The sequence below is a fragment of the Camelus bactrianus genome, chromosome 19, assembly GCF_048773025.1.
Source record: "Camelus bactrianus isolate YW-2024 breed Bactrian camel chromosome 19, ASM4877302v1, whole genome shotgun sequence".
NCBI lineage: Eukaryota > Metazoa > Chordata > Mammalia > Artiodactyla > Camelidae > Camelus > Camelus bactrianus.
Genome location: NC_133557.1, coordinates 11394354 through 11405464, shown reverse-complemented (window position 1 = coordinate 11405464; position 11111 = coordinate 11394354). Strand labels below are relative to the sequence as shown.

General features: G+C 43.1%; 1 protein-coding gene across 6 annotated transcripts in view; it reads left to right on the top strand.

The window, feature by feature from the left end:
- The first annotated feature begins 4481 nt into the window (after positions 1-4481).
- CDK5RAP1 (CDK5RAP1 mitochondrial tRNA methylthiotransferase) overlaps positions 4482-11111 on the top strand; it is a 47318-nt gene continuing 40688 nt past the window's right edge. For 3 of the 6 annotated variants that reach the window (XR_012500602.1, XR_012500601.1, XM_010960857.3), the window contains exons 1-5: positions 4483-4605; positions 7147-7474; positions 9332-9435; positions 9934-9968; positions 11006-11106. Coding sequence is in view for 4 of the 6 variants with exons in the window: in XM_010960857.3 (XP_010959159.3) it covers positions 7168-7474; positions 9332-9435; positions 9934-9968; positions 11006-11106 (547 nt within the window). In the remaining 2 variants the exon portion in view is untranslated. Of the gene's footprint in view, positions 4606-7146; positions 7475-9331; positions 9436-9933; positions 9969-11005; positions 11107-11111 lie in introns of all 6 variants that reach the window. The other 3 variants (XM_045521043.2, XM_045521044.2, XM_074347141.1) reach the window with 2 other exon arrangements.

Sequence of the window (11111 nt, the reverse complement as noted above, 5' to 3'; positions counted from 1 at the left end):
GCCCAGTGTCTGTGGTTTGTACCTTGTCCTGTGGGTCCTGTGGTGGCCCCTGCAGTCCCAAGATGGACCAGACCTAGGACTGGAGCCCCTTTCCTTGGAGAAAAGCAGACCTTTAACCACAGAGCCAGAAAAGAGTATATTGGTTATCTACTATTGCATAACAAATTACTCCCAAATTTGGCAGCTTAAATCAATGAACATTTATTAACTTTCAAGTTTTGCAGGTTAGGAATTTGAGAGTGGCTAAGCTGGGTTGTTCTTGTCTCAGGGTCTTTCATGAGGTTATAATCTAGCTGTCAGCTGGGGCTGCACTCATCTGAAGGCTTGGCTGGGTTAGAGGATCTGTTTCCAATATTTCTCACTCATGGCTGTTGGCAGGAAGCCCTAGTTCCCCACCACATGGGCCTAAGCATAGGGCTGCACACTTAGTGTGCTCAGGACAAGGGAGCTGTCTTCCCCAGAGTGAATGACACAGAAGAGAGAATCAAGAGGAGTCCACAGTGCCTCTTACTACCCAGTCTTGGGTGTCACATACTGTCACTTCTGCTCTATTCTATTCATTAGAAGTGAGTCACTAAGCCCAGCCCACACTTGAGGTTGAGGGGAGGGGAATTAGGCCCCACCTTTTGAAGAAAGTAATGTCAAAGAATTTGTGGACCTATTTTAAAACCATCATATAAAAAACAAACAAACAAACAAACAAACAAACAAACAACCATCATAGAGAGCCTCTGGCCCCTTTCCTGCAGAAAAGAGGATGCTTGGACTGTACTTCGTGGAATGTTTCTTTGGAAGCTGTACCATGCTGGCTGTAAGTGAGCCCTACTTGCTTGAGTTGTCCAATAGTAATGAGAGCTTTCATTTACAGAGTGCTTGCTATCTTCTGGGCACTGTGTATACATTTCCTCATTGGATCCTAGCCACAAACCTATGTGATAGGCATGGCAATCTTTATATCACAAGTGAGGAAACTGGGTCTCAGAGTGGGAGAGTGACTTGACCTAAGTCATACAGCTATGAAATATCTGAGCTTGGATTCCAACTAGGTCTTTTTGACTTCAGAGACCTTGTTTACCTTACAGACTTTCTGGCCCTGCCCTGTCCACTAGAAATATAGTGCAAGCCACATATGTAATTACCAATATTCCAGTAGCCACATTTAAGAAAGAAAGAAAAAAGGATGAAAACAATTTTAATAATATATTTTATTTAACTCAATAGATACAAAATGTTATCACTTCAACACATAATATAAAAATATATTAATGAAATGTTTTACATTCTTTTTCTCATACAAAGTCTTCAAAATCTGTATTTTATAGTACATCTCTATTCAGATGCCAAATTTTCCTTGGAAATCTTTGTATACAGATTTCATAAAATTTACAGTTGAAAAAAGTAGATTCACATAATCAAATAGTTCCAAAAGTACTAACGTTTTCTAATAACTTAATTGAGTATCAGTCTTTAAATTAAAATTAATTAGCATGGAATTAAACTAGTTCCTCATTCATGCTACCTGCATATCACATGCTCAGTAGCCAAATGTGGTTAGTGGCTATTGTATTAGACTAAGCAATTCTAATTCTAGGCTCCACATGAGGAAACTGAGGCCCATATGAAGTCACGTAACAAGCCAGAACCAGAGTTGGTTCTAGAAACCTGGGGAAATGCAGGAAAGCAGAGTTATTCCAGCTTTGTCCAACTCAATCTGCCCACACATCTGTCAATCCACTGTTCATCTGAGAAACATACAGGGCACACCTACTCTGTGCTAGTCCTTGGGGCCAGGAGCTGATTTTCTGGGAGCATGACTGACAGGTCCCCATGCACAGGGAAAAGAAATTCATCAGAAGCTCTCAGTCAAATGTGTGACTTTGATTGGGTAGATGCATGGCATGAAATACCAGAGAGGCCACCCCTTGACCTGCTGTGGAAGTGAGGGCAGGTTTCTCTCAGGAGGAGATCTGAAGCTGACGTCCATCCAAAGAAGCATGCTAAAAATTAGCTACTGCTGCAATAATGCTATGGACAAAACCAACCCCAATCTCAGTGACCACAGCAACAGGTGTTTATTTTCATGCTTCTGGGGCTGCACATTGACTGCAGTTTGACTGTTAGAAGCTGGACTTGACTGGGTGGCTTTGGTCCAGGCTGTGGGTTGGGCTCAGGTCTGCTCTGTTTGTTCCTTCTGGAGCTCAGGATGAAGGGGCATGAACTCCCAGGGCATGCTCTCCTCCTGGCAAGTCACTAGAGTTCAAAGATAAGCATGGTGCAAAGCACATTTACATTCCTTGCATTTTGTCCACATTCCATTGGCTAAAAGAAGTCAATTCACTGGACCTGACATTGGTGGGGAAGGTAGAGAGGAGGAATAATTGTTCAGTAGCAATTAAAACAGTCATCAACCAGCAGCAGTTAGTCAGGTGGGAGGGGGAATAGCATCCCAGATGACAGATTCCCAAGGTCGGGTGGAACAGGAGCCTTCCAAATGCCTGGGGATCTTTTTTTTTTTTTTTTTTTAATCATCACCTTCTTTGCCCAAGACACAGCACTGTTCAAGACTCTACAACATGGCAACTGAAAGGACTCTTGTAGTGGGAATGTGGTGGGCAATGGGGAGGGTGGTGGGAAATAGTCCCTAACCATCTGGGCCTGGTATGTGGGGTAGAATAGTAGGGATGTTGGAATGGCTGGTGTGCATAGCACCAGAGAACATCCCTCAGAACTAGCAAGGGGTAGCTCTGATATATTTTGACCTGCTGTCTCCTGCTCTGGCCACAAAGTGGGACACCTCCCTTTTGGGCTGCTCGGGGAAGGTACAGATTTGAAAGAGCACAGTTCTCAGAGGTCAAGAACCTGGGTTCAAATCCTGGCCCCTCCCTGACTTCCACACTGGAAGCCCTAACAGTGGCTTCCTTCCAGCTCTAGAATTCCTCTCTCCTGTGATTCTAATAGGACAAGACTGAGAGTGAAGAGGGAAGGGCCATGGTGAAACAGTAAGTAGGACCTGAAGCAGGGAACTGGTATGTCTCAAAGTACAGGGTTTGGGCTTGGGTCATCAGGGAGGGAGAAGGGGTTTTGTCTGCTCTTGGCAGGGTGGGTGGAAGGCTTCCCTCCTCAACATAACTTCCTATTGGGATGGAGGTGTGGCCTCCCACCATCACATTTAGGTTATCTGGAGAACCATAGTAAAAAACAAGAACCATAATACAATCCTTGGGCTGTGTTTGCCTTTGGATATTTGAATTGGTGCCTAGCAGTCATCTAAGGAGACAGTGTGAACTTTATTGTAGTGTGTCTCAAACTCCTGAAACCCGGGTTTGTTCCCATCATCCTTGCTGCCCCAAGATACCACACTGGTCCAGCACTCCACAATCTCTGGACAATTGCCACAGCCTCCTAAATATTGTCCTGATTTTGTCTCCCCACCCTCCCATCCAGAATGCAGTGAATTTTCCACACAGCAGCCACTTTATATGCAAAGAAACTAGAAGTCAGTAGGGGTGATTAATTTGGCTATGGCTGTCATAAGCAACAGAGCCTTGTTGCACTCAGGCAGTCTGACCCTGAATTAGTTAGTCAGTGGTAAGAAGAGGGCTTTGGGATCAGACTGGCCTGAGGGTGGATCCCAGTTCTGCCATATTTTAGTTGTGTGAGCTTCAACACAGGGCTACTTTCTGTAATTTCAGTTTTCTTGCCTGTAAAATGACTATTGTAATCGTTTCTGAGATTATGCTAGCCTGGACTAGAGTTGCAGCACCGGAAAATCGGAAAAACGGAAGGTGGACAGATTTGGGACATTCTGGAGTTAAGAAATGATGGGACCTGCTAACGGATTGCATGTGGAGATTGAAGGATAGTAAACAAAAATGATTCCTCAGTTTCTCCTAGCGCAAGTGGGAGGGTGCTCGGGTCATTATTGAGATGGGCCAGACTGGGAAGGCACAGGTTTTGGGTGAGGATGTGTACGTCAGAGATGGTCGTAAGACACCCAAAGGGAGATGTCACGTAGGCAGCGGAACTATGGGTCTGTAACTCGGGAGGAGAGGCCGGGGTCCATGTTGGAGACAGGAATCCGGAAGTCTTTATCCTATAGCGCAGCGCTGTCCAACAGAAATAGAATGTGAGCCACGTATATAATTAAAAATTTCCCAGTAGCCACATTAAAAAAGTAAAAAGAAACAGGTGAAGCTAACTTAAATAATATAATTATTTAACCCCATACATCTCAAATATTATCTGAACACGTTATCAATATGAAAATTTTCAGTGACGTCGTTTGCATTTTCTTCGACAGCTGGTGTGTATTTTACATTTAGAACACATTTCACTCACACTCCTCACATTTCAAGCGCTCAGTTGCCACACGCGGGTTAGGGGGTACCTTCTGGTTCAGCACAGCAGTGAAGGTTTTTCAAAGCCAAGCCCCTAGACCCACCCGGGCAGTACAGACGAAGCACTTCCGTCGGAACACCCGAGACGGAAGTTGCGGCGGAACGGAAGTTACGCGTGTGCGCGCGCAGCCGCGGAGGGCTGAGACGGGATCCCGGTTCGCTGAGAAGTGGTTCCGCTGCGGGACGCTCGGCCTTCTGGCTGCAGGAGGTGAGCGGCGCGTCTCGGGAGGAGGTGGCCTGCATCCTCGCCCACCAGCCACCTCTGGGGATGGAGCGGCGGCGGAGCCTGGGGAATGCGCGGTGTTCAAGGGGAGGATGGCGCGGTGGTTACGGCACTGACCCTGGAGTCACCCTGTCAGGGTTCGCACCCCAACCCCCGCTGCATACTTGTTTGTGACCTTGAACAAGTCACCCCCAACTCCGAGCCTTAGCTTTGTCACTTATGAAGTGAGGATGACAGTAGAACCTGCCTCACAGTTGCTGTGAAGGTTAAATACGGTAATCCATGGGAAGCGCTTAGCACCATGCCCGATACGTTATAACCATCCAGTAAAATCTTTGGGATGCTCTGTGTTTATTTATGTTGAGATGAGGCTGTTGTCTCATTGTTATTGTCGACTGTCAGTTAATGTAGGGCCTTACAGTGGCCCCTACGTTGTGTTATGCAAGTATTTTATTTGGAGTGTCACAGTTGGTCCTCACAGCAGACATAGAGATAGGTACTATAATAGGTACTCTTATCCCCGTTTTACACATGAGGAAATGGAAGCTCCTAGAACTTAAGAAGCTTCCAGGCACCCAAAGTTACCAGGCAAGACAGACTCTGACTCTAGGGTCTTAACCACAGTGCTCTATACCCACCATGAAAAAGGATGTGGGTTGAAAGTGTGCAGTTACTGAAAATTTATTTATTGTATGTCAAGTTAGATTTCAATATCTTTAATTCTCATAACACCTCTGAGAGGTAGGTACCATTTTTATACTTATTTTACAGAGGAGGAATTGATGGCTCAGGGACAGGAATTTGATTTGTCCAATGTCTCACAACAAGTAAGGGGCAGAAATGGGTGACTTTAAAGCTTACACTAAAAGTTCTCTGTCTCATGAAAGTAGGTTGTCTTTGCTCCCGCCTGAAGTGCTGGTAGCATGTACAGCAGGTGATAAGGTTGGAGAAGTAACAGGTCACACCTACTCATTTGACATGTATAATACCTGCCATGAGCCAGTTACTAGAATGGGAGATACTGAGAATGTAGAAATGAATGAAATTTGTTCCCTGCTTTCAGGGACCTCCCAGCTTATAAGGGATAAGTAGTAATTAACAGCAAAGTGTGATGAGTCTTGTGATAGAGAGTTAGAAAGAGGCTTTGAGAACCCAGAGGAGGACCCCAAGCTAGACTTTGGGGCTGATGGCCAGGAAGGGCTTTCAGGAGGAAGCAGAGACCTAAAAGTAGCATAGGAGTTGGTCAAGTCAGTTAAGAGAAGATAGTCAGAGAGAACAGCATGTGTAAAAGCCTAGAAGTTAGTGAAGATTAGTATAAAGATGTCTGATATGGCTGGAGTGAGGCAGTCAGGCTGGAGATGTGTGGTCCATTAAGAATATGTGGTGGAAATTATGTCTCCTTTTGTGCTTTGAGTCACCTAGTTTCCTTCCTAGGAGGCACCCACTGTTTCTTATGCATTCTAGAGATAATGTGTGCATTTTCAGGTATGTACTTGAGTATTCATGCCTTCTTTCCTCCACAGATTCATGTAGTGCCTAGTACAGGTAGTATAGCACTTTGCTACCTTTCTTTTGTCATGTATAGATTCAGCTTACTGTCTAAGAGTTCCATCTTATTTCATTGTATGGATGTACTATGACTTATTTAACTAGTCCCCTAATGATCTTTTCCACTTCTTTGCTATTAGAAACACTGCTGCATCACATATCCTTGGGTGTATGTTATTTTGCACATGTCGGAGAATATCTGTAGGATTAATACCTAGGAATGGAACTGCTTGGTCAAAGGGTTTGTGTGTTTGTAATTTTGATGGAAGGTGGCAAATTGCCCTCTGTAAAGGTTATGCTGTTTTCCATCCCCACAGCCATATGTGAGAGAGTGGGAAGTCTGAAGGCAGTAATTTGAAAGTCTTGGAGGGTGGAAGGAGTCACTGATCTTGCCCTCATGTTAGATACTTTCCTTTTGAAGGAACCCAAAGGAAGATGCCCTCAGCAAGTGGTTTTCACAGTATGGGGAGGCAGTGTAGCAAGGTGGCTAGGGCCACCGACTTTGCAGTAATACAGACCTGTGTTTGAATCCCAGCTTTGCTGCTTACTGGCTATGGGAGCTTAGGAAAGTCCCTCAGCCTCTCTGTGTCTATTTCCTCCTCTCAGTGGGGATAATAATAGTGTCTGTTGCCTGTGTTGCTCAGGATTGCTGTGAAAGTTTAAAGAGTTAATATTCTTAAAGTCCTTGGAACTGTTCTGGCATAAGGTGTTGCTTTGTTATTTTGTCAGGGCTTCTCATTTCATCTCTACTACACTTTTGTTTTGAAAACAGACTGCCTGGATTTGCATCTCATCTCTGGCACTCCTTTGTGTGATCTTTGGCAAATTGCTTCAGTTTTTTCACCTGTAAAATATCAAGGGTACCTTCTTTCTGGGTTTTTGTGAGGATTAAATGTATTAGTACACTTGAAGTGCTTAGAGCAGTGCCCTATACATAGTGTTCAATAAATGTTGGTGATGACTGTCATTCTTTTGTAGACTTTGGGCTGTTTTTGTGCCATGCACCCTTTACAGTGTGTCCTCCGCATGCAGAGATGTCAGAGGTGGGGGCCCTTGGCCTCCGTGTCCTGGGTGCTGCTCAGGACCTGCAGGGCACACAGTGGTCTCCCCAGTACTGCATGTTCCAGTCCAGAGAGGCAACAGGAGGATGGAGTTTGGAAAGATTTCAGCTCCAGGCTGGCCACTGGACCGACTTTTCAGCATTTTTTAAGAAATGCTTCAGTTCCTCAAGAGAAACCGTCTTCAGAAGTGGACGACCCACCCCCGTATCTCACAGTGGATGAACTTTCAGGAAGACAGAGAAAAGGTTGGTTTTACTTTTCTTCTCTTTAGGCTTCCTGCTTTGCTCCGTTCCAGCATCCATGGCCTGATTTTTACTGTTCTTTTATTACAGTCTTGGCTTTGGAGGGTTAACAGAGTGGGAAGGCTGCTAAGTTATGGCATCTTCAAACTCCACCAAGTAACAATAATATAAAGAATCTTTCAGTTTTGGTACATGCAACCGGGGGATAGAAGTCCTGGGGAGTCCTCTTTTTGTTTACCTTTGGAAACTCTATAATCACTGTTCTGATTTTTAGATTATCTTAAGTTATGAGGCAGGTTTCATGATTGGTGCTATAAAAATTCATTCTTTATGCTCAGTCAGAGGTTTTCTTAGAAACATAATGCAGTTATGCCTTTAAAAAACTTTGAAGAGACATTGAGACAACCAGACCTCTCCTCTTTTGCACTGTTTCAAAAAAAAAAAATCCCTTTATGATTCTTAATAATTTAGTTGCAGTCATATGGTTCAAATTATTTTGTAATGTGCTATTTTTTAACATTTTTTTTATTGAGTTATAGTCAGTTTACAATGTTGTGTCAATTTCTAGTGTAGCGCACAATTTTTCAGTTATACATGAGCATACATATATCCATTGTCGCATTCTTTTTCGCTGTGAGCTACCACAAGATCTTGTATATATTTCCCTGTGCTATACAGTGTAATCTTGTTTATCTACTCTACATATACCTGTCAGTATCTACCGATTTTGAACTTCTGTAATGTGCTATTTTTATTTAACATTCTTCCAAATACTACAGTCTTCATAATTGAATTTTAAAAAATTGGTGTAAAACATCATGTGCTATATACCATGATGTTTTCCAATTGTTGGACGTTAGGTTGTTTCAAAATTTTTTATGTTATAAATAACTCTGTAGTAAGTGTCACATATATATCTATACATATACACATATATAGATAGCTTTACTTCTTTAAAAAATTTTTTTCTAGAATAAATTTCTAGGAGTTGAATTGGTAAATCAAGCAGTCTGTATACCTTGTGACTCCTGCTAGGAACTTTGTGGTCCTTTATAATTTGTTGTTCCCTTCAATCTCCCTGACGTAAATTCGGTGTTTTCTTTTTTTAGACAAGGAAAGTGAGCCAAGGAAGTTTTAAGAAAATGTCCTAATTGTCGCTTTCTTTTTTTAAAAAATTACTGTTATTTTCCATTGGTTTTCATGTGATTGTCTTTCAACTTTTAACTCCATTTAGAATTTATTTTGGTCTGTGGATTACAGTGTGCTGGTGGGGGCAGGGAAGTTGATACAGGAATTCAGTTTGAAAGGACTTGCCAGAGTGTGAAATTAATGTTCTTAAAACTTTGTGCAAATGTGTTTTATGAAATTATAGCCGTGTTTGCTTTTGCTTAAGATGTTTGAAGTCACTGTAGGAAGTTGCCTCATTTTTATTTTGTGGTTTTCTGTACCCTCTGGCCACTGCTGCTACCCCTCGAGGCTGGAGAACCTCATTTTGAGAAGAGGAGCATAACATGTGGATTTAAATTATTTTCCCCCAGGTTGATAATCATTGCTGTCAGCTAGTCCTCCTTTTTCTAATTGTTTTTATAGCTATTCTGATTCTTAGATGCATGTTTTTCCCATATTTTAAATGACATGGCTTATAATTGGCGTGTGTATATAACATAGTATTTCTTTTGTTCTGAAAGGCTGTCATTAATTTGGGGGTATATCTGGCAACTGATGGTATCTTAGAATTGAGGCGACAGGGGACATGGTGGAAAACCAGTTGCCTCAGGTGTTTCTGGGGCATTTGGGAAGGAGACTGAGACATGTGCTCCCTTTCTGTCTGCTTACCATGCAATTGCCCTCTCAATGCAGTCTACCTTGAGACCTATGGCTGCCAGATGAATGTGAATGACACAGAGATAGCCTGGTCCATCTTACAGAAGAGTGGCTACCTGCGGACCAGTAACCTTCAAGAGGTATACACACGTGTCCTGTTTCCCCTGGTTGCCTGGGCCTGGACGAGATTCTGCATTTGTGTTGGTTCTTAGGTGGCATTTCAGGAGCAGGGTATGGCCTAGTGAGAGTGAGTTCCCTTGAGGAAAGTGTGTAGCATGGGACCGAGGTGAACTTCTGTTCCAGTTATTTTTGAAACTTTTATGGTGGTGCTCATCTTTAGGCAGAGAACTAGGTTAAAAATGGGCTGCGAGGAGGGGAATGGGGAGTTAGTGTTAATGGGCACAGGTTTTAGTTGGGGAAGATGAAGTAGTTCTGGAGGTTAATGGTGGTGATGGTTGCACAACAGTGTGAATGTACATAATGCTTCTGAACTGTACATTTAAAAATGGTCAGAATGGTGAATTTTATGTTATATGAGTTCTACCATAATTTAAAAGACAAAGGGCTGTGGGCAGTGATTCTACAAGGCTAATGTCACAGATAATTAATTTTCCTTTTTTTCCATGCTTTCCACTCAGGCTGATGTGATCCTCCTTGTCACGTGTTCTATCAGGTGGGAATTTGTTCTTTAACTAGAGAGTGAATATGTCTAACATAATAATGCCAGAGCCAACAGTGCCAGCCTGGTGCTACCTGTGGAGATGAGCCAGTGGATCTGCAGTTTTACAGCAGGAGAGATAGTGATGATAGAACTGGTCAGCATTTGCTGAGCACGTATTCTGTGTCAGGTCCTGTGCTGAGCGCTATGCGTGCACTAATTCTCACAACAACCCTATGAGGTAGGTGTTGTTATAAAACTCGCTTTATTGATGGGGAAACTGAGAGTGTCCTGAGTCACCCAACTTTCCCTAGAGTTTTTCTTGCAGCCAATGGCACATGTTTATGATGTAGCTCACATTGTAAGGGCTAGATGCAGTCAGTGGCTAGGGATGGAGTTCTTCTGAATGGAGATGGGGACATCCATCAGAAGTGAACATACCCTATTTATTACTTTGTTTCCGTGTACAAGGCACATTAGTGTTTTGTTTCTCCAGCTGGCTATACTATCAATTAATCCAGCATTTTTGTTCTGAGGGTCTCTGTTGTGAGACACTGGACTTGGTACTTAGGGAGATTCAGAAATGCACCCTTCTTCCAAGGAGCCTGGCTTTGAGGACTTTAGTCTGAGGTGGGAACTAAGACAGATGCACAAATAGCTCTTACATCTGGCAGAAAGCACTAGGTAAGAAATCAAACAGTCAAAAGGAGAAGTTGCTGGGTACAGAGAAAAATATAGTTAAAATGATAGGAGAACAAACTCTCCAACAGAGGAGAGTTGGGGAAGGCTTTGTGAAGTAGGTTGTTTTTGAGTTTGGCTTAAAGGCTTGTCAGGTTGTGGAAATGTGCAGGGAGGATTTGATTTTAGAAATGGTGAATTACAGCAGGTGGTGCTTCTTCAGTTCGCTCCCTGCCTATGTTCCCTAAGCCTCAAAGGTAGATATTCATTCAAAGGTTTGAAGGTTGGTTTTGTCTTCTTCTCATTGTCTTACTCTTTTATATTGCTTTGTAGTTTATTTTCAGATTCAGGTCTACCTCTTCTGATCTCTGTAGGGAAAAGGCTGAACAGACCATCTGGAATCGTTTACAACAGCTCAAAGTTCTGAAGTCAAAACGGCTCCGCTCCCGAGTGCCTCTGAAGATTGGGATTCTAGGTACC